This window comes from Saccostrea echinata, unplaced genomic scaffold (genome assembly GCF_033153115.1).
Source record: "Saccostrea echinata isolate AGI-Se365-2 ecotype Australia unplaced genomic scaffold, CSIRO_AGI_Sech_v1 ptg000016l, whole genome shotgun sequence".
NCBI lineage: Eukaryota > Metazoa > Mollusca > Bivalvia > Ostreida > Ostreidae > Saccostrea > Saccostrea echinata.
Genome location: NW_026889765.1, coordinates 22,137,979 through 22,162,045, shown reverse-complemented (window position 1 = coordinate 22,162,045; position 24,067 = coordinate 22,137,979). Strand labels below are relative to the sequence as shown.

General features: G+C 33.2%; 1 protein-coding gene and 1 pseudogene across 1 annotated transcript; one reads left to right on the top strand and one right to left on the bottom strand.

Moving 5' to 3' along the window:
- Positions 1–405: 405 nt before the first annotated feature.
- Positions 406–16,625, bottom strand: LOC133188218 (uncharacterized; annotated as a pseudogene).
- A 5,086-nt stretch (positions 16,626–21,711) lies between these two features.
- Positions 21,712–23,382, top strand: LOC133188217 (E3 ubiquitin-protein ligase TRIM36-like). Its single transcript, XM_061323594.1, has one exon. The coding sequence runs from the start codon at positions 21,712–21,714 to the stop codon at positions 23,380–23,382; it is 1,671 nt and encodes a 556-aa protein (XP_061179578.1).
- Positions 23,383–24,067: the final 685 nt, after the last annotated feature.

The following is a 24,067-nucleotide window of genomic DNA, read 5'->3' as shown; positions in this document are numbered from 1 at the left end:
TTTTTATCTGTAAATTATTAAACACACAATCTACGATTTGGCCAGGTACATGTATACAATGCACAAGGTCAAAAGCAGCTGAATACTGGTTATTCATGTATGAGAGCCACACTTTCTAAGAAAACTTAGATTAGAAAATCTTTAATTCTAAGTGTATTGCAAAATTAAAATTGTCACAAATTTACTAAGTATTCTTATCCTGTTCATATGCGAACTTTTATTAGAATAAAATGATTTGTAATAACACTAAGCCTTGTAGTTGAACAAGTAAAAAATATGCATGTTAATCATTCAAATGTTCTCTTGGATAGAGAGGAAATTCTTGGTTATTCTGTTTCTATACAATGTACATATGAAAACGGTTTTTGTTTAATTTAAAAATAACGTTAATGAATCTAAGAATCATTAGTATTTCTTGTCTTTCACAACATTCTCAGCCTTTGATTCTCTAGTTTTAATCTTTTCGGGATTCAAACAAACGTAAGATGTAAGCCCAGTAATTCTATAGTCAAACTCGTTGCAATGGGGGAGATTCATGTATTTTTCATCCAATACGTCATCCCACATCATCTCAAGAAATGGCGGAAGTGGATCAAACCCTCCCATCTTTGCAAGCTCCTCGTTGTACCGAAATTGTCTATCAATATCCCCCATGTAATGGACAAATGATGGTGGTTTTCCCTCCTTTAGGCGAGACTGGAAATCGGCTTCACTATCCGCCCTCATTTCTTCTTTAGTTGAGAGGTTGACTTTCCCTTCAAGTAACAATGCTGCAATTTCATAATAATGGGGGAAGTAGGACCATTGACGAGGAATTCCAACGAAAATCAGGTTTTGATATTCAATGTGAACCATATGTTTGTATATGGGCTGAATGCGTTCGTCTTTAATCATTATGACGTCCTCTTTTAGAAAAGGGAATGAAAATCGATATCCAGTACAAAATATGACTGCATCAACTTTTTCAGAAGTGTCATTTGAAAACACCACCGAATCTTTTGTCATGCGGACAAAAGGAGGTCTATGTTCTATTTCTTTTGGAAAAGATGGAGGGAATTCCTTTGGATTTCGTCTGTGACATGCAAATACCTTGGTATAGATTATAAAATAAATGAAAGTAAATGCACACTTACATAACATATGTAAAATGTGCTACTGACTCAAATTCAAATGCAATGGTAGTATGATGTTTATATTCAGACATTTGTTCCTGGTACACAGTTAAAGTAATAATTTTATGACTTTACATGCAAAAACATGTTTCCATACACATCTGTGTGAGTTTCTTTCACAGAATGTTTAAAAAAAAATATCAAAGACATTTCGTAATTAAAAAAAAATAATAATAAATAAATATGCTTTTCCTGCTGTCTAGAAAGTTCACAAATCATTTTAAGACATTCTACCTTTTCGGCAAACTTTGCCACATGTATAGAAATATCTTCTCCTGAATAGTGGCAGCCGAGGATAGCAACTCGAAGTCCATCAAAGTGTTCCTCGTATTTAAACTCCTTGCTGTGAATCATTCTTCCCTTAAACAATTCCATTCCTGGAATATTTGGAGTGTACTCATTGGCGTCATGTCTGAAATTTAGATCAGATCAGTTAAAAGAATATTATGACTACGCATCACTAAAGGAAATAAAATCATCCCTGAAGTGGTTTTAGTATATTTAGTTCTAATAAAAAGGACTGCAGTCTTACTTGAAATACGTATGGAGAAATCCATCACTGAGTGAGGTTAAATTGTAACATATTAACTATAGTAGCAAAGTTATGCAAATGTCTCTCCAGGGCATGACAATTATAAACAATATGAGTATATCTAAATTGTCTGAATTGAGATAAAATACATTTATAGATTCGTATCTGTTTGACATGCTTTTTTTTAAAAAAATATATAGAATATGTAAAACATTCATACCCATTACATACGAGTACAGAATCAAACACTTCTGTTTTGACCTCTGATAACTTATTCACAGGGGAAAAGGTCACCAACCATTTAACATGGCTGTTTTCCTGGACTTCTTTGACAGGCTTAACATCTCGTACAAATGTATGCGTCTATAAATGAGGTACTTCCGCATGTTTTTAACCATTAAATAACATCATTTGCTTACATCAGTCAAACGTGTAATTGTACATATATTTTACATTCCAGAAACTTTTGAAAATTACATAGTTTACACTCTTTTGCGTGTTACACAAAATTGTAGGAGGTTTGAAAATTATACCAGTTTTGAATATTTGTCCATAAGGACATGACGAAATTAAAGTGTTAATTTATTTGATCAAAAAGTTAAAGGAATGTGATAAACCTTTTCATTAAATCTTTAGACACAAAACCATATCTCGAATCCTTTTACTACATTCTCAGAATTCGAAACGCTAGAATTGCTGTAATTATTGATACATGTAGTGTAAGACACAGGCTTATTTTATTTCCCAGAAGACAAGCAAAATCTTTGATGCCAAAGCTTTAATTTCTTTCCTCCTGTCAAAAAAAAAAAAAAAACAAAAAAAAAAAACAAAACAAAACAAAACAAAAAGAACAAAAAAAAAAAACAAACAAACAAACAAAAACAAAAAAAAACAAAACATTAACATACCCTTATGTATGGCCTGAGCTTAAATTTGTCTGCAAACATGTTGAGATATTGCAGGCATTGCTGCCGTGAGATGTACGATGTCGTCTATTCTTTGGGATAGGGGAAATCTGCGAACTCTTGTAGTTCTTTTGGGACATTTATTCTGCAAATACGTGTAGTTATATATATAAAAATCACTTGTCATTGCTTGGAAAATCAATCAAAGGAAAATGTAGTTCTATCATATTTCTGTTCTTAGTATTTGGGTTTTAAAAATGCAAAGCAAAGTCTTAAAGCAGTGGAGCTGGTGTAAATGTAATGAAGATTATGAAAGGTTCCATTACATTCACTTCTTTTGACATTTGTAAAACTGATAGAAACTGTATATTAGTCCCAGGACCACGTTATCAAATTCTGAAACATTCAGAAAGACTAGCAGTGCACACAAAGCAACATAAATATTTCCCTATATTAGATTATAACTTTCACATGATAACTAGTAAAGCAACATACTATTTTCTGTATGATCAGATTGTATGGACGATACTGTGGATTCATCATTGTTCGTAGGGTAATAATGTTCGTGAGTTTCGTGGGTAGCCCTAAGAAGTCGAATATTGTAAGCACAGTGTATAGTGTTCGTTGCTATTCGTTCGATTTAAGCTGCTATTGACATACGCAATATTTTGTCTCTTTTTTATCAACATTTATGCAATAATGCAGTACATAGACTTACTTAAGCTAGTTGTATAGAACAGAATGAATTGGAAGTCTGAAATCGTCTTTCTAAGTTTGGTCACTGTAGTTCCATATTCCCCCAGACCAAACTCCTCTCAAACGCAACCGACTCAAAAAACGTCACGATTATCACATAGGTGCTGTAAAGGAAATATATTAAATTTGGGATAAATTTAACACATTGCAAGATTGTTTTTACTCAAAGAGACATCAACAGATGCTGATGAATTGCTTCACATTAAAACTTGCTTAGAGCCATTGAGCAGTGAGATGTCTTTAGTATACCAAAGCCTGTCGTTGTACGGAGCCTCTGCATTTTAAGTGTCACACGAAAGACTCTCCATAGGATTAAATTATAGGAATAGATTTATTACCCCATATGAATCAGTTCTGAAAACATAGTTATTACTGTAACGAATTTTAAATTACTAGCAAATTACTCATATCCTGATCAATTTCGTTCATCTCACGATACAAGAGGACTAATGAAAGCTGAAGCAAAGCTAGTGAGTGAATAAGATTGCATCAAAATGAGAACATTTGTTCAAGAACATTTTATCTTGAAGAGGGTGTTAGTTCAAAAAATCGTGAAAAAAGTAAATCATTTCATAAATTGGTATCTTATATTTAGGTTTCTTCAAGGAATTTCATATAAAATTAGGCGAACAATTTTTCACATCATCGAAGATTACAAAAGTCAAACCTGACATACTCTTAGAGAGTGTTTTTCACTTTTGATATGTCCGGCATAAAAAGTACTCTTTAACCACGGATCTTTCGGTTAAAAGCCAGGGTTCTTCCGGGTTATATCTTAAAAACTGAGGTTACATTTCACATTAGATACGACTGTTACTGCCATTCATAGTCAAAGTCCTAAATTATGTCAATATGTGCCTCAAATATGAAATTTTAATCGATTGATCATTCATAGACATTTGTATAAACTATGACGTCATAGGTATATTCTTGCGTCAAGAAAATGTCAAAATTACAAGGATTCGTAACGAAATCGTTGTATCTCACTTAATTCAATCAGATTATGAAGTTTAGCTATACTGCTTTTGCCCAAGTTAATTGATGCTGTGGTGGCCTGAATATGCATATTTTGAATTTATTATACAAGATAACCATGGGCGTAGGAGATATTTTAGTAAAATATTAATGGCTTTAAGGGTTGGAATAACGTGTACATGATTAAATAATGGACATGTACTTAAGACTCTGTACCGGTTGAGAAATGTATGACATTAAAAAAATTAAACAATTCAAAGTTGCTTCTAAAAGTATTTTTTAGAGAATGAAATGGATTCTCTATCGCAGATAGATAGATAGATAGATAGATATGGACGAGTGCGTAACACGAGTGTCCGCCCCCACATTTGTATCTACGATAGAGAACCTGCTGAGTTCTATAAATGATTTGTGATACGATCACTTCCACTGTGCAGCATCCGCAATATATATGTATATATTTCTACAAAGTAAGATTCAATCAAATTAGTTTTTACAGCAGTGTAGTTGACTTGATTTATGATATGTTGGAGATTGATCCTGATTTATTTGAGGATTTTCAAAATCTCGGTTAACCTAGATACAAATGCAGGCAATAGAGAGCTCTTCTATGGACTTTAATCTGTATATCACTGACATTTTTATGTTCCCCAAACGAAGTTTGGGAACATATTGTTTTTACTCGGTTTCTTATTATTATTATTATTATTATTATTATTCTTTTTTATTCTTATTTCTTCTCCGGTACTTTTTTGTCCGCGAGTGTTCTCGGAAACTGCACATCCAATTGAGTTAAAACCTATTTAGGGTTACTAGGTATGTTATGTAGATTTGCGGAACGAAGGTCATTTTGCGCGCACGTGCACGCACGTGCGTGCGCGTGCAATGCGTAAAATGACCAATATACATGATATAGCTGTAACTTTTATATTTTTTGATGAAATGCTTTGATACTCAGAATACAAGGATATATTAAAAGTGTAGACAAGATAACATGGTCAACATGCACATGCATGCACGTGCGCGCACGCGCAAATCGTAAAATGACCAATTTACTTGATATAGACGTAACTTTTATATTTTTTGATGAAATGATTTGATTCTCAAAATATTTATATATATTAAAAGTGTAGACAGGATGACATGTTCATCATGCACATGCATGCATATGCATGCACGTGCGCGCGCATGCAATGTGTTAAATGACCAATATATTTAATATAGTCGTAATTTTTATATTTTTTGATGAAAAGCTTTGATATTAAGAATATACAGATATATTACAAGTGTAGACAAGATGATGTGGACATCATGCACATGCATGCACATGCACGCGCGTGCAATGTGTTAAATGATTAATATACTTAATATAGCCGTAATTTTTATATTTTTCGATAAAAAGCTTTGATACTAAGAATAAACAGACATATTATAAGTGTAGACAAGATGGCATGGTCATTATGAACATGCATGCAGGTGCGCGTGCGCGCAATGCTAAGATGACCAGTATACTTGATATAGCCGGAACTTATATATTTTTGATGAAATGTTTTGATACTGAGAATATAAAGATACATTAATAGTATAGACGGGATGACATGGTCATACTGCACATGCATGCACGTGCGCGCGCGTGAAATGGAAAAAACGACCAATATACTTCATTGCCTTATTTAATGAAGCTTACAGGAAATAAGACACCAAAAGGGAGTTGGGGAGCGTTTGGGGAACATCTGTAACGGTGCCCGTTACAATTATAACTAGTTCTTATTGATTTGCGATATTAAAACGAAGTGAAAGAGATGTGAGTCAGTCGTCAGCGAAGAGGATTTAAGAAGAAATTTAAAAAATGAACACTAATAAAATATGGACTTGAATGAGTTTGGAAAATGGCACACGAAGAAAGAAAAAAGGGGTATCGAATTTCACTTAATGGACGCTGAAACCATGAACAACTGGCTTTACCATTTTGAATGGGACACAAAAAAAAAAACGCAGGGAAAGCAAACAGGTTTTTTGAGGAATTTATCAAACATACCATCAATTTTCCATAACTGCTAATTTTCCTTTTTTGTTTGGATCGAAGTAACGTGTAGATTATTTGTAGAACAAGTTTTTAGAAGTGCGATTTGACATTTAACATTCACAAGGAATTATATTAATCCAAAATTCATTATTGGAAAAAAAAATCAGCATTTATTATTTGTACCTGTTTAAATTTGATACATTGAATCTGATTTATTTTTAGATCGTTCTGTATTTTAGATACAGAATAGTTGGCTACTACAACACAGTATAAATGACTAATATCGAACGGAAAATAGTTCCGCCCTCTGTAGGCCCCTTCTGTATTGCTAAGACAGAACAGCAAACGTCAACGAAAACAGCTCAGTCGGTAGAATGCTCGCTCCGTGATTGGAAGGTTGTGTGTTCGAATCATGGCTGTGACTGACCTAAGTCGAAAAAAAATAGATAGCAACTGTTCTCTCGCCAAGTGCTCGGTAGCTCAGTAGTGAAAGTTGCCGGTGTAACGACGAAAAGTGACCCCCGTAGAATATTGACCGGGGGTCATTTTCTACGTAGGAATTTGACCCCCTGGTCAATATTCTACGTAGAAAAATGACAACCTTTTTCGTAGAAATCATGGCCTGGGGGTCATTTTTCTCCGTGTGGGTTGTAGAAATATGACCCCGTAGAATAATGACCCCGTGTCTTTTTTTTATACAAAAAAAAACAGGTTTTGGTAGGAATATTCTTGGCAGGCAAATACGTAGAGGTAAAATCACGCAGCCTAAAAGCTTTAAGGTTTAAGTAACAAAAGGTTATACTATACCTTACATGTACATCAATAATACAAGATGTTTTATCCCATTAAAGAAAAACAAAATTAATAACTACAGGCTATTATGCTGTTCGATGACTATAAGAACAAAAATACACGTGTTCTTAGATTTGTTTTATCAACTTTTATATAAAAAAAAGTTTCCAGAGTCGTCATTAAAAAAAAAACAAGATTATTGACTTAGCTGGTGTCAGAGAGAGAAAAAATTGTATATGAATAAAAATGCATGGTTTCTGTGTATAATTGTAATGATCCTCTTTAAATTTTACTCTGAGTAAATAATGTAAAAAAGGAATGACAATAAAGTCTCAAGCGTTTTTTTTTTCTTCAGAAATTACAAGAAAGATTAATGTTTTCGAACCCTACCCAAATAAATCTGCGTGTAAAAAATGGACAATTGTTAAGAAAATTAGATCTCATATATATCTTTGATTTTCTGGTAAAAAAAAAAAAAAAAAACTTCTAATAAAAATATAAGGAAGATTAAATTTGTGTAAAAATAACAGACAGAACTTAATCAGAATTCCTCTGATATTCGATCTCAGAGACACAAAAAAATGGTTAGCTGAAAATCTTTACCAATATTTTTTTTTTCGTTTGCTAGTGTCAACAAAGCCTATAAACAAAATGAGGCTTTTTACATAAAAAAAATTGATTAATTAATAAAAGAGGTGTTTAGTATACTAAGAATTGACACAACTTTATACACAGTAATACGTATTTCCCCTTTCTAGTTACATGTAATAATCTTTACCAATAGAAAAAAAAACCAAATGTTGCATTATGAAAAAGCTTCTCTACCTAATTTACATATTATTTTTTTCCCTAAGTATGATTGGCAATATTAGCATAATTGAAGTTCCGTTTGCAAGACTACATATAACTGTGCCAAAAAAATATTGTAACACATATTGTGTTCAAATCAAGTAAGTAATTCGTGTCAGCGTATCTAGTGGTAAGTTTTGAGGGAGTGGGTAACGAGGATGTAACCCACTCTTTAAATTTGCTAGTCTATAGGAAAAACAATCTGGCCATGTCTTTCTATACACAAATTAAGCGATTTTGCTTTGTGATACGAGGTTTCAAAAATATAAGTTTTTAGGATAAAAGTAAACAAAAATCTTTTTTTCTTACATAAAAAATCCTACTTATAAGGAGTTAAATAATGCATATGTGCATGATGATGTAGATTATACATGTATCTATATAATGATCAAGGTAGGGGAGTATATTGCCTGTATTTCTATCACAATCGAAGAGCACTCCTAACAAAAATTTACTGTTGTAAACTATAGTTAACTATAGTTTACTATTATTAACTATAGTAAATACTTTGATACTTTAACTTTGAAACTTTGTTTGGAACTTTTTTGAGATTTCAAAGCTTAAACTTTCTTAAATTGATATCAGTAATGTAAAATTTTGCGATGATATGTTAATGAACAAGAAATACGAGGGGTAATCAAAAAGTTCGGGAACTAATTGAATTACTTCCCTAAAAGAAATAAAATCAGATTTCAATGTTTATTATTTTTTGAAGTGGTCCTCTCCGATTTGAATGCACATCTGCCATCGTTCTGCCCATGCGCGAGTTACGTGATCTAGGCGTTCACGTGACATGCTCCTTAGCGTTCCGTTCACAGAAATTAAGATTTTTCCGAGTCTTATATTTCTTACCATGCAAGATATTTTTTATAACAAGAATAGCCCATTTGTCACAAATAGGATTGGTGGATTAGGATATCTTCTCCCAGAATGAGCATAGTGACCAGCACAACCCGACTCTTTTGTATTGAACAGGGCGCGTCGTTTATCCATTGTGGATAAAGTATGGGCGCCTTCTTTTTATCATATATGATATGTTTAAAATCTAAAGTAAACGATATTTTAGGGAATCAATAATTATATTATTGCTAAGATATTCAACTATTTTTCTAACTGTAATTTGGCGATCTTTCATTACAGATTGCTCAACTAAGGACACATCTCTTCCCAAGCTTGCTTTCACTGGGCACCAGAACAAACATCATTTTAACCATCTCCCTTCCTTCACTAAAACAATCAATCCAATTAATGATTGAACTTCTGTCATGTCTTTTTGTCTTCATAAATCGTGTACAAATTATTATATGCTACTGAAAAGGAATTTCTAAGATAAAAGTTAAACTTTAAAGCCGTTCGTTGCTCAAGTACGACTGAGTCAATCACTTTTTTGTCACGTCAACTACATATTGAGTCATTTTATATTGTGACGTCCAAACGTGGAGCAAATATCTGCTATTTATAGAACATGTTTATGACTAAATGTGTGCCAAATTTTATTTTGATCTGAACTGTGGTTTTGTAAATAACGAGATAGTTCACGAACTTTTTGATCACCCTTCGTAGTTCCCTAAAATATAAAAAATGTGCACATATAAATTTAAGAACATAAAATATCACAATCATATATAAAAATACTTTGATTTACGACAGTAAGAACTTCGATACTGCATTAAACTATAGTTAACTCTGGCAAGCTATATATATATATATATATATATATATATATATATATATATATATATATATATATATATATATATATATATATATATATATATTTGTTAGAGACTATCAGTGTTTTTCATATAGCGATCCTGATACAAACAATATATATAGTGTTTGATAGTTAACGTTATTTAGATACATTCGTTTTTTTTTCCTACAATAGAGTTAATATAATGTTACAGACAATAATTGAAAGTAATTACAGGGGAAACAAGAAATCTATGAGGCAGCGCTTTCTAGTGATACCCCACCCGCACAGACAGACGGACAAGATTTGTACCAAAATGAATATCACATTATGGCATGCCGAACTAAAGAGTGTATTAAAATTTAAGCATCTGCGATGAGTTGTTGCAGAGAAAACGGCAAAGAAAAAAAATGTTTCGGACAGACAGACACAGACACTCACCCCGCACACACAACAGAAAGATTCGCAGGGTACAAGGTATATACTAGGGCTGTATCAATATATCGGTATATCGATACGTATTGATATTCAAGAATGTATTGTATGGAAAAAATAACTTCCAATGCATATCGTGCAGGCAGTTTTTCTTATAATTCTGTGAAAAAGTTGGGAATTTCAATCACCAAAGATTATATCGATATTTAACTGTTTTTAATTAAAACTGATCAATAATGATATAAACATTAAGGAGATAGCACATAATAAATAAGTATTACAGAATATGTATTATATTTTCACATGTTGGTTTTACAGTCGTTAAAAAGTTTGAATTTGAAGTGTATTTTGTAATGACAGCGAGACAAGAACTTAGAAATGGGTTATAAAACACTCAGTTTTTATACAATGTATGTATTAAATGATTTACAAAACATTTTTGATAGACTTGTTCAAGAATCCAATATATCGCATATCGCTTTATAAAATATCGTATCGTATTGTATCGAAATTTTTTGCTCAATACACAGCCATTTCCTTTGAAGCGGGGGTATTAATATTCATGTAATAAATAAGGATAAATAAACCTAAAAGAGGGAAAAAGATATTACATGATATTAAAAATGAAGCAGTAATTACATTTAATGATAGCATCTCCATATTGGACGCTATTTGACGCTTCATATGCCTTTCTTTCTATAATTTTTTTTCTTGTCTAAAAATAATAATACAATACGTTTTTTGTTTCAATGCAATGGTGTATCCAGAAACTGAAACATTGTACATGTAGAAGCTGGGGTGGATGCAGGTTGAAAGCGGGCACAAATTTTAAGTTAGAAGTATGGGGCCACAAACTTGTCCTTTAAATAGTTTCCGATGACATCCATTCCATACAGGTATATCGTTGTCAGAAACATATACAGTAAAACTCGGTTATAGCAAAGTCCTGGGGACCTGTGAAATTACTTCGCTATATCCGTAATTCGTTATATCCGTACAAGGAGTTCATTAAATTTATTTAGCTGGGGATCCAAGAAAACTTCGTTATATCCGTGAATTCGCAATATCCGTGTTCGTACTAAACGAGTTTTGCTGTATATATGAATTATGAATTTATGTTCCTCATTAAGGTCAGACGATACGTTCCTTAAATATCTGTTCTGTATACCTTTGAATTATGTCGAAAATATTCTAAGTTTTAATTACCTTCTGATTTCTAAACTGGTTTCTAATTGTGTTTAAAAAACTGAAACACTAAAAAATGTGTTATTGGTTATTTAAGCTTTTTTCCAAAAGGATTTTATAGGAATAACATACTCTGGTATCTTGCACAAATGCCTGGTAAGGTACCTCAATTTTTTGCGAGTAAACATGTTAAAGTAGCAATACTTCAATGACAAAATCTTAGACAAAATTATATATTTTTAAGGAACGTATCGTCTATCCTTAATGTTTACTCAATGGGATGCAAGCAAAAAAAAAAAAAACACACCACGTACATTGTATACCATGCTTGTATTGAGAAGTGGCGTTAAGGAAGGGAAGATACTTTGCTCCTCCCCCAATATACATTTGAAGGAAGAAAATCAGGAGACTCTAGGCCTTCACCGACCCTCCCCATCATCGGATTAACGCATATCACACCTCATTTCTAAAGGTTTAATTATTAAATATAGTGAAAAAGTAGGGGGTCAGATTTCTATGTGGGTCATTTTTCAACGTGTGTGGAGTCGTAGAAATTCCGGCCTGGAAGGGTTTTCTACTGTCGAAAAATGACCCTACTTGCCGTAGGAAATTGACCGGGGGGTCATTTTTCTACGGAGAAATTTGACCCCCCGGTCAATATTCTACGGGGGTCACTTTTCGTCGTTACACCGGTCCTTCGGATAAGATCTTAAAAACTGAGGTCACGGTAGGCGTTGGCACGATAAAGAACCCTCACTGCTCAAACCCTGAGAACCGAGTAAAGGTTCAAATTAGAAGCCCTTCACCGGTATAAGATGACGTCTTTATATGAGTGAAAAATTTTCGAGCGGGATGTAAAGCAACATACAATCAATCAAAGAAAAACACCGCCATTATGTCAAAATTTATAAAAACTACATTAAGTTTAAAGATAATGGCTAACCAATATCCGTTCTTTTATATTATATTATCCGTGCATGTAAATGTTTTTATCAATGATCGGTTTCAAAGACACTCACATACATATATAAAAGTGGACATGCAGTTCATACTGTTCAAGATTTCTGCACAAATTCAGTGATTACTGTTCTGTTTTATTACAAACTGTGTTAAAGTATATATAGAACATATTGCAAGTTCAGCCATACTTCTAAATGAACCTGTTTAGAATAAGAACCTGCTTTGAATAGTAACCTTGAATAATTTAAACGTTCATAATGAAAAACAAACTAAAAGTAGAGCACATTTTGTCTATTGCATAATTTAATGCAGGTTATATAACCTAGTTACACATTACATGAAATTTTCGTGCTACTTATCTTAGGTAAACGCACTGGTATGGCTGTTTTTTGTTAAATAAACATAAAACAGCTGGCTTAACTGAGTAGTAACCTAAAACATTTTATGATTCTTTTTACGCCAAGGAACACGCCTTACTAGACTTCAAACATAATATGAGCATTGACACAAGACAGTTCACTTCAATATAGAACAAAAATGTTTTTTAATGTAGAACATGCAAAAAGCATGTACATTTCTTAGATTTAAAAAAAAAACATGCTGTTTCTGTCGGGTGACATTTACTTTAAATAACAAACACTGTTGTGATACAGAACATTTCTCTTTGTTTTTGGATATAGCAACCTTAAATATACACAAATGAATGCTGGGTAATATGCAGGTTTATTTCACAAAGACTGACTGTATCTGTAAAAAGTACGTGTAAAAATGTGATATGTTTTGGTTACAAAGAACATGGAGTAATGTCCAACTAAACCTTAAGGATACATTATTATGACATGGAAATATTTGAAATTCATTATTTCAAGAATATATCGTAAACAATATTTATATATATTAAATTTACAAATAAATTATACAAATGCAGAATTTACTGAAAAACTATATCAATTACATCTTGACAACACTAACAGAGGTCCTATATACAAAACTATACAGTTATCTTGACATTTTGGTTTCAACTGAACAAAAATTTATTAGTTGCAGGTTTTCTTCCAGATAACGCATGAAGTTGAAACTCGGGATCAAAATACTTTTAAGATCGCGTTTTTATTTCGACTTATTCTCACTAATTACCTTCAACGTAGGTGAGCTGAAACTCGAGGGTTCATCGATTAATAACCCGGTCATAACAATTGTGGATGCAAGAAAAATAGAAAGCAACAGTTCATTCACCCAACGCATGGTACATTGAATGAAAGTTGCATATTTTTAAGGTATGAGATCTTATACACCGTGGCCACAGCAGACATTTGCAAGATAAGTGTCCCTCACTGCCCCATGGTCCGGACTGTGACGAGTAAAGGCAGAAGTTTGAAGTCTATCACGGGCAGCCGGTGATGTCTCATTTGACTAAAATTATAGTAATCTTGCAAGGGACGTAAAACTTCAATAAGTCAATCAATCAATCAATCAAATATTCTCAGTATTTGAAATACCTGCCTTCAAGTTAGGGAAGGTTCACTGCACTTAAGAAGAAACACATTAAAATTGTGTATTTATATAATTTTGATTACCTTTAGACAACAAAGTCGTGCAGGACCTGCCCCGATCACAGCGACTCTCTGTTTATCTGTCTTCTCTGACATTATGCTCCCGATAGTAGCTCAGTTTTGAAACATACTGCATTTATACACACCTGATAGGTACATTAATGTACGGAATACACAAATAGACATCTATGATAAGATTATCACAAATATATTTGAATTGGGATCATTCTTCTTTTCAGAAAAAAAGTTTATATATTATAAACATAGTGCAGTATATTTTTCTTTAGGTGAAAATTTCTGGCCCGGGGGAATGTTAATTGTGTTAAATTTTCTTTAAAAAAAATTGCAAACATAATTTGTAAATAGTGTTGCTCGAAAACACAGTGGGTTGATAGACCTGAAACTCAAAATTGATCTGTAAATCACAATATAAGGTAACATATACCAGAATTATCTTCAGACACATCAAGACAAAGTATACAGAAACCTGTCATACAAAGTTAGTTGATGCATGTCAATGCGGAATGTTTGTACAACTTTACCGGCAAAAAAGATAAAATAATTCCTGAACAAGAGGAGAAATCACGTGAGTGTAGAATGTAAAAGGTGGGGATAACGAATTAAGATAGTGATCGATCTAAAAAAAATTCTAAAAACATTACAAATTTGTGAACAGGGCTTGAAACACGGACCTATGGAAATTCCAGAGGTTGCATCAGTTGCTAAGGAGGAGTAAGCATTCCCCTGTTGACCGGTCACTCCCGCAGTGAGCCCTATGTATTGATCAGGTAGACGAAACTTTGCGAAGATTAAGATATATATATATATATATTGTCTTTTAGTTCATGTATTCTTAATTATGTTAAACTACTCGTCAAAGTGAATTAGATGTAAAAAGCTCACCTTACATATAATTCAGAATATTTTTATTATCATTCATTTCATTTGACTAATGAATTTTTATTTTAAAAAATATCAAAAGAACATTTAATTACATATACGCTCAACAATTGCAGAAAAATCTTTAAATTGCATTGAAACCATAATGATTTTAATTGTATGAATATATTTATTCATTGATTAATTTATTGATTGTAGTTTTACGTATTTTAAAAGATAACATGTATTTAGTCATAAGAGACATCACCGGATGCCAATTAAGGACAGACGATACGTTCCTCAATAATATATACGCTTACTCAAAAGTTAGGGACCATCACTCTTTCTGTGAAAATTCTTTAAACTTTTCATTCTCGTAGACCAATTCAATTAATTATTTAATTTTTGTTTTTTAAATCTGAGTAGATCTAAACTCTCCTTAGTCAATGCATGTTTCAAAATCATCTGATAACTTATCTGTTTTATGCAAATGATAATTTTCCAATGAAAAGAATACAAGTCAAAAATGTAGAATTGAAAGTTTCACTTTAATTTGTTGTGGACAAAAGTTGCTAGCAATAAACATATTTTACTTTATCGGCATTTAAAGAGTAATCAATTTTCAACATTTTATAAGCATAGGTATTTAATAATGTGTATATCCACCACGACTTTTGTACGGTTCTTTTACACGCCTTCTCATACTGTGGACAAGTCGTCTTGGGCGGTTTTGGGAGAACTGTCTCCATTCCTGAATTAAAGCGTCCTTCAATTCCTGTAAGTTTTCACATCTTGGGGTCCTCTGATTAATTCTACGACCAAGAAAATCCCACACAAGTTCAATTGGTTTCATATCTGGGGACATGGCGGGCCAGGGCATAGTTTCAATGGCTTCTTGGTGAAGATAGTCTTAAACTAATCGGGCCCGATGGGGTATAGCGTTGTCATCCATTGGTACAGGTCGACTTGCTAATGAATGATTATTGAAATGAGGCACAACTAATTGGCTTAGTATGTTGTCCCTGTACTTTTGAGCAGTTAAGGTCAGACTACACGTTCCTCAAATATATGTTTGTTTTCTCTTGGTACTATGTCAAAAATTACTGATAATGTTATTTTCTTTTGATTTCTAAATTGTTTTCAATATTTTAAAAAATAACTACACCAAAGATTGTGAAATGGGTAATTCAAAAGATTACCCATAAGGATTATATAAGAAATATCACCATCTGGTATCTTGCACAACTGCCTGGTAAGGTACCTCAATATTTTGTGAGGAAACTTTTTTAAGTAGCAATAATTCAGTGACAAGTTCTTGGGGAAAATTATATATTATTGAGGAACGTGTCGTCTGACCTTAAGGTGCCATCAAGAATGTGCAACTCCAGTTTACACCGCAAAGAGAAACATCCCCATACTGTTACACTGCCTCCACCAAAGGCCTTTGATCCCAATACATGTTGTTGTTTGTATGCAAAATTTCGGTGTCTCCATAACCGAACCCTGCCGTCTACCGGTTGAAGCAAAAATCGGTTTTCATCTGACCAATGTATTCTCTGCCACGACCGAATGTTCCACCTCCTATGCTGTCGTGCCCATAGTAATCTTGCTTCTTTGTGTCTCTGGGATAAGAGTGGACGTTTTATTGGCCGATATGATCGCATCCGTTCCTTGTTTAGCTTCCTGTTAACTGTGCTTCTGCTGATTCGAGCTTGGGTGTTCCACTTGCTTCTCAGAGTGTTTGCAGTGTCAAAAGGACTCTGTTTAGCTAGTCGTTTTAGAAGTCTATCTTCCCTCTCTGTAGTCTTTCGGGGTTTTCCAGATCTTTTAGCTTCTTCCACACCCCCAGTTCTTCTCCAGCGCTGTACCAGACGCAAAATTACAGTAATTTTTTTTGTATCAGTTAAGCTCATGCGAACATGGATGTGAATACAATTGAAAAATGCATTGTTCGAATAAGCATTGGTGGCCTTGAAAAAACCGGTTTTACAAGTATTTGGATGGAGATATCGATGTAACATAAAACAAATAATAAATAAACGTTTGATTGACTAGTAAATCTGAATCTATTCAATCAAAAATATTTTTTTTTACTTTTAATTTTCATATCAAAGTGGGTGGTCCTTAACTTTTGAGTAAGTGTATATAATTTTTCCCACGATTTTGTCATTGTAGTATTGCTACTTTAACATGTTTTAAAAAAATTGAGGTATCTTAACAGGCATTTGTGCAAGATACCAGAGGGTAGTGTTTCTTATATAATCCTTTTGGGAAAAAGAACTTAATTTGCCAATATCAATTTTTTTAGTGTTTCGATATTTTGAAGACATTTAGAAACTGGTTTAGAAATCAGAAGGTAATTAAAATTTTGAATATTTTTCATGCATTACAAAAATTTACAAAACCGATATTTTAGGAACATATCGTCTGACCTTAAAAGCTTATAATTTACACATCTTCTGGGAACATAGGGTCATTAAGCAGTGAGAGATCTAGGGCGTGCAAACGCTTGTCGCGACAAAGGGTCTCGGATTTTTTATAGTCTCATCCGTAATGACACACCATTTAACTCCGCCTGACGTCAATGGCCTGTCCTGCATGGTTTCAAAATTGAATTTGCCTCTATGTTTTCCTTTATTTTCGCTCCTGACAGTAACCTTGACCTAAAATTTAGCCTCTAAAAAAATGTTAGCCACAAGTAATGGATTTTTCCCTTAGAATCTTAATTGATTTCATGAATTATTTTCTTTTTTAAATTGGCTTCACTTTTTCAACCGTATTTCAGTAAAATGATAATAATTCTATTGTTTTGTTAATGTACGGATTAAAATTGTCATGTATCTGACTGATTTTATTGCTTATCTATTGATCAGCTGACTGATACACTAATTTCTTCCAAAGTAATTTGTTTTACCTTCCGAAAACATGAACTAGTATATATATATATATATATATATATATATATATATATATATATATATATATATATATATATATATATATATATATATATATATAACAGAAAATAAAAACATTGATTTATTTTGGTGAAAAATTAACATACCAAATAATTGTGATTAAATATTCATGTTTTTAAAAGGTGTGAACATCTTTGTTCAATAATTATTATTTGTTTCTACACGCGTACTGTGATTTTCTTAACAGTTCAGAAATGACTATCGCGTAAGAATTGTCAATATTTGTTGATACTACTCAGAAAAAAATTATCATCAATTTCAACTGCCTTCTATAGTAACTTTCTTTATTGGTAATCTCATTCTGAGTAAGCTCCGCCCTTTAAATTAATTAACCACGCCTGCTGGGACTGCTTTCTGTCACCGCTGGGACTGCTGGGACTGCTCTGGGACCGCTTTGGGACCCCTGTGGGACTGCATTAACAGTTCCAGAAAGCAGTCCCCGTGACTGCTCTGGAACTGCTTTGTGTCAGGTGGGGTCTGGTTGGTACTGTTCACTACTGCAACAAGATAAGCGAGTAATCATTGTAAGAATTTAGAAAGTAAAATTCATTACGAAGTTAAGAAAATGGCAGAAACCAAGCTAAAACAATCTGCAAATATCAAGTTTGAAATACCAAATACTGAAGGAAAAAAAAACAAGAAATAATGCAAAATCTTCAGAATGTGAAGGAAGTTTTGGTCAGTAAGTTAGGGAGACCTGTCAACAACATAGATATAATGGAATCATTGCTGGACACCTGGAAAAAAATCCCAAGAAACAAGTAATAGAGATGATTTCAAATCACCGGGAACTTACACCAAACTAAAGAAGAGTCAAGTGAAGCAGGACTTTTTGTGACTTCAATGCAATCTAACAGGAAACTGATGGATATTTCAGCAACCCGTAGGAAGTACTGCAGAGGAATTCTAGAAATCAAAAAAGTCAGTAAGAGAAGTCATGTGCATTCATTGAAATTAACCTGAACCCGGGGCGACAGAGGAAATCATTCCTACATTTGGGCATCATCTCCTTGCTTAACCAATTGAAATACCTTGTTAATGAAAAAAATATAAACCATGCATTTCTATGCAGCGGGATGTTACCTTCTCATTATGCAAGATTTTGTAATGCCGCAGTACTTGGAATTCTTTCCGTGGAGAAACGAGATGCATTTTTCAAAATGTATAAACAGTTTTACAAGAAGAATATGAGGACTCATGCACAACTGCTATTTTAGAAGAAGTTGGGGTATATGAAAACTTGTATGGAATAGACATAATAACTGATGCGCGGTATGGCTGGAGAAAAAGTGCACAAGACACTAGTGTTGTTGCCACTGGGGAAAGATCCCATAAAGTACTTAATTGTGCCCATGTCACAAAAGCAGGGGAACCTGTTTCCCAAAGACATGAGATAGTTGGAACAGAAAATTTATGAAGATTTTGACAACAGGGACATTTCTGTGTCGTGCATACCCATGATAGGAATACTGTATACAGGGTTATTTTCGCCCTCTCACTCTTGCAAAAAATTTTGCCCCATTTAAATTCGCCCATGACATAATTCTGTTTAACAAATTATACTGTGATTTCTTGAATTCGCCCCGTTTTAATTTCGCCCTCTTGTGTGTAGGGCGAAAGGGGCGAAAATAAAACGGTGGCGAAAATTTCCCTGTATACAGTATGGCCATCAACAAATTTGTGCGGGAACGAGAACATGGATTGACATGTAATCAAAATGATCTTTAACATGGCATCAAAAGTGTTAAAAATGCCTTGACTGCTATCTCAAGTGGACCAAAATATCGGCGATTTTTTATTACAATTTTTTTTTTCAGGATGGCGATTCTTTTTAGTACTTTACTAATATCGGACAAATGTAATTATGGTTATTAACTACGTTTTGAGGACGATTAGATTTTCTATTTAGACCTGTCACGTGATGTGGCAGTCACTTGATTTTTGCACATATACTTGCAGTATTGAGATCACATATAAATTCCAATAGTGCAAGGGCATAACCAAGTTAAAATTCGAAGTTTAATTTTTAAATAGTTTCAACACCCATTGTAATTTGTGAAGAGTGCTGCGATCCTATATATATTCTACAATTTCATTGTTTAAATCATATTTATATGAACGCACACAGAATTTTTTGCTGGTCAGCTTCATTAAATATAGAAATAATTAATTCAGTTTCAAGATTTCAACAGGATCGCAGCACTTTTCAAATAGCTTAATACCTCTAGAGTTTATCATTAAAAACTTGTCATAATCCATTGACTGTATGCCATTGCACTAGATCGATTTATTACGACCATTAGATTATCCTCCAATGTACCTGCATACAAATATACGGCAGTATCCGTTAAATAGGAAATGTACGGAAAATATATGAACAAAATCAGAAAAAGGACATTGTATCTAAATTAATTGCCTCTTAAAAATCTGCAAATAATATTTTGTTTAATTATGAAATACATTTCTTCGTTGTGAAAATATTACTTGATCCGCCGCTCACTGCATACAAACTACATCAAGTTTTACAGAATGACGTCATATCGACAAGTGCAGTGCGATCAGTAACTTGTTTAAACCTTGCTATGTGGGATCTAACTTACGACAAAAATGCGTGTTTAAAATCGCAAATCACTTCATTTTTTGGTATTTTTTAGGATTGTTAGTTTCGTGTGATGTCATAGTTAATATTTCCCGTAAAATTTAGGCTCCACCTCCTTTTTGTAGCCTTACATGTAACTGTGCTGCGTTGCAACATTTATCTTTAAATGTTTTAAAAAACGTTTAAAAAAAACATAAAAAAATCACGTGAAACATTTTCGAACATGTTCTTCTTACATTTTCAGAAAATGTTCTGATAAAATATGCTGAAATATTTTGCTAAAATGTTTTAAAAACGTTTTAAAAAACAAGTTCTTCTGTACATGAATTATAGACTTCAAAGGTTTATCCAATAGAAAATACGACCTGGCAAGACATTTATATATTTTTTTCAAAACAAAGTTGCATAAACTTATACAAGAGACCTTGGATAACACCAATAACACGATTGTGGGTCTTAATGAGTCATTTTATCAGGTCTGTATGAGCTTCTGTTTTTTTTCTTTAGAAAGTTACCGAAAGTCCATCGACAGACAAACATGAATGCACAGACTGTCAAAAAGACAGACTGGCAATAAGATTCCTATATCATGTATATATACATACTTGTCCCAAACGTTGGTCATGAGCTTACAATCACATATATCAACTAACAAATCAAATTTCTGTTTTGGCAATCATTCCATTTCTGCGCATGCCTTCTTCGACATATTTAAGTTTTACTTAATCAATGAATCCAATACCTTAGATAACTCTGGCAGGCATTTAAATCATGTTATCTTAGTGTAGGTAAAAATCTAGAACCGAGACAAGAAAGTTGTTTGTTTATATACTAGATACTCGTTGTTAAGGAAGCCATCTTAGAATTTCAGGTGAGACCCTAGAGCAAAATTAAGTTTAATTTATTTGTTGGAACCTGATTCTTTGATCCACTTAAATTAGTTCAAAGTCTAATACTTATATCCTTATATTGCGATTGATAATTTGTACAAGGCTTGAAGTCATGAAGAATAGGAGGATTGTCAAGTGGAATTCTTTAAAAACGTAGATTCGGTACCTCAAAATTTTAACATAGCAAATTAATGAAAATGAAACATTGTGCTTAACATATTTTATTGAATACCAATAAGATTCGAAACAAGTTTTTACAAGTTAAAAAAAAATCATTTCCCTGTAATTTATGACTGTCAAATGAAAAGAAACATTAATCAGTTTTGTAAGCAGGTGATGTAAATAGTGACATGTAACAACAATTTGGTCTTTAATCAGCCAAGTTTTAAACTTGCAGCTCATACAATGTAATATTATTATATTCAAAAACATGAAAAAAAATAGCCCCTACTAAAATAAGTGATTTCACTGAAGTAATACTCCATAACTTTTTTAACAGCATCATCTTTTTTATGCAACTAAGAGACTTATAATGGACCTCCTGGATAGAGCGCAAGTACTCCTTCTCTGTGACTTGTGTAAGGAAAATGCATTACAGAGTCATTGTGAACTTTGCCAGATTAACCTATGTAAAGACTGCGTTGGGGAGCATCTCTCTGTTTCATCCAAAAGACACAATGTTGTACCTTATAAACAAACAATTTTTGCTCCCGACAACCCAATATGTCTAAACCACACCCAGAAATATTGTGAACTTTACTGTGAGAGATGTTACATTCCTGTCTGTTCTACCTGCATCGCCTCCGGTGAACATAAAGGACATGATTTATCAGACAATCTGCACAAACTGAGTTTTAAAACAAAATATTTAGAAAATGATTTGAGAGAACTAGAAAAAAGAATTTATCCTATATATGAAGAAATTGAATTAAATTTAGATTTCGAAAAATCAAACGTGGAAAAACATTACGAGAAACTGACAACAGATGTGATCAAACAAGGAGAAGATTGGCACAGGGAAATTAATATCATTGTTAACAAACAAAAATCTGAAATTGATGAGATGAAAACCAAACACCTAGCTGCTCTAAATAAACAAGAAAAAGAAATTAAGCAGATTACTTCTGATGTAGAACAAAGCATTCTTGATCTGAAGAAAATACTATACATCAATGATTTCCCACTATCCACTGCAGAATACAAATCCAGGAATGCTGAATTCAGAAGTTTACCTCCTAAAATCAGTGTATCCTTACCAAGATTCTCTCCATATCACATCAACACAGAACAGCTTCTTCAAATGTTTGGTTCTCTGTCGGTTTTATCTCTTACAACAGAAGAACATTGTTACACAATGGAGACTCCAGAAGCTGTATCCTGTTCTTCAGTCAAACAGCTGCTTGATGAATCAGAGCTCATCACCAACATAGATACTGAGTATGAAGATCTATACAATGTTACCTGTCTCAGTAATGAAGAAATCTGGACATATGGAGACGAAAAAGTCATGAAACTCTATAACCTCCAGGGCAGACTACTGAAGGCAATCGAAACCAAGTCAGGTACCAATCCACGTGACATAGCAGTGACAAGGAGTGGCAATCTAGTTTATACTGATGAAAGTACAAGAACTGTAAACTTAGTGAAGAATAAACAGATACAGGAAATGATCAGACTACAGGGGTGGATACCTTGCTATGTCTGTAGTACCATCTCTGGTGATCTTCTGGTTTCCATGAATAATGATAATTCCAATATACAATCGAAAGTTGTCCGTTACTCTGGCTCCACAGAAAAACAAATCATTGAATTTGATAATAATGGTAAACCTCTGTATTCATCTGGTTCCTTGAAATGCATGTACATAAGTGAGAACAGGAACCTGGATATCTGTGTTGCTGACAATAGAGCCCGTACAGTAGTGGTTGTTAATCGTTTGGGAAAACTCCGTTTCAGATACACTGGTCATCTCTATTCTACCAAGAAATTCATTCCTTGCGGCATCACCACAGACAGCCAGCTCCAGATCCTGACAGCAGACTATAAAAACAACTGCATCCATATCATAGATCAGGATGGACAGTTCCTCTGTTACCTTGATAACTGCGATCTATATGATCCATGGGGTTTATGTATAGACACCAATGACAACCTCTTTGTGGCAGAGCATCAGGGTAATGTGAAGAAAATCAAATACATGTAGAAAACCTAATAACCAAGCACTGAGAGTTGGGTAAACATGCATGTTTGTAACTAAAACACCAGCCAGATTTTACAACATAAATTGCTTTGTGAAATGAAATATAAACATTTTGTCTAACTTTGTTGCCACACATTTTGCACAGGAAATAAAGGTACACGTATCGAAAGGAAATCTAAAGGAAACAACTCTGTAGCTTCGCAATAATTGTTGCTATAATAAATTTATATCCTGTAAAAATACATGACTGTGTCTTTATTAATCAAGGAATTGATTAAAATGAATTATTCGAAAATTCCACAAGTAAAGATGTTCAACATATTTGTAGAGATGACTTACAATTTCAGTTTTTAAATTTTAAACTGAAGTCAGGTTAAAACTTTCACTAAAATGTACTGTCAAAAAGATAAAATATATACGGTTGAACCTTGGTTTCTCGAAGTATTTAGCCCTTTATATTTTTTATCCTTGGATATCTAGAAGCTTTTGCTCGGTCCCAACATGTTTGAGATAACAAAGTTTAAATGTATATACATATCTAATGTAAGACACCTGAGCACAGTGGCAAGGAAGAAATCAGAAATCACCTCAATATTGAAAAATTTAAATACGTAAGTGGTCTCAACCTATCCCTGGGAGGGGGGGGGGGTTGGCATGATTTGAACAAACTTGCATCTTCACTTACTGG

Coding starts and splice junctions, on each gene's coding strand:
- LOC133188217 (XM_061323594.1), top strand. CDS start 21,712: ATGGACCTCCTGGATAGAGCGCAAGTACTCCTTCTCTGTGACTTGTGT.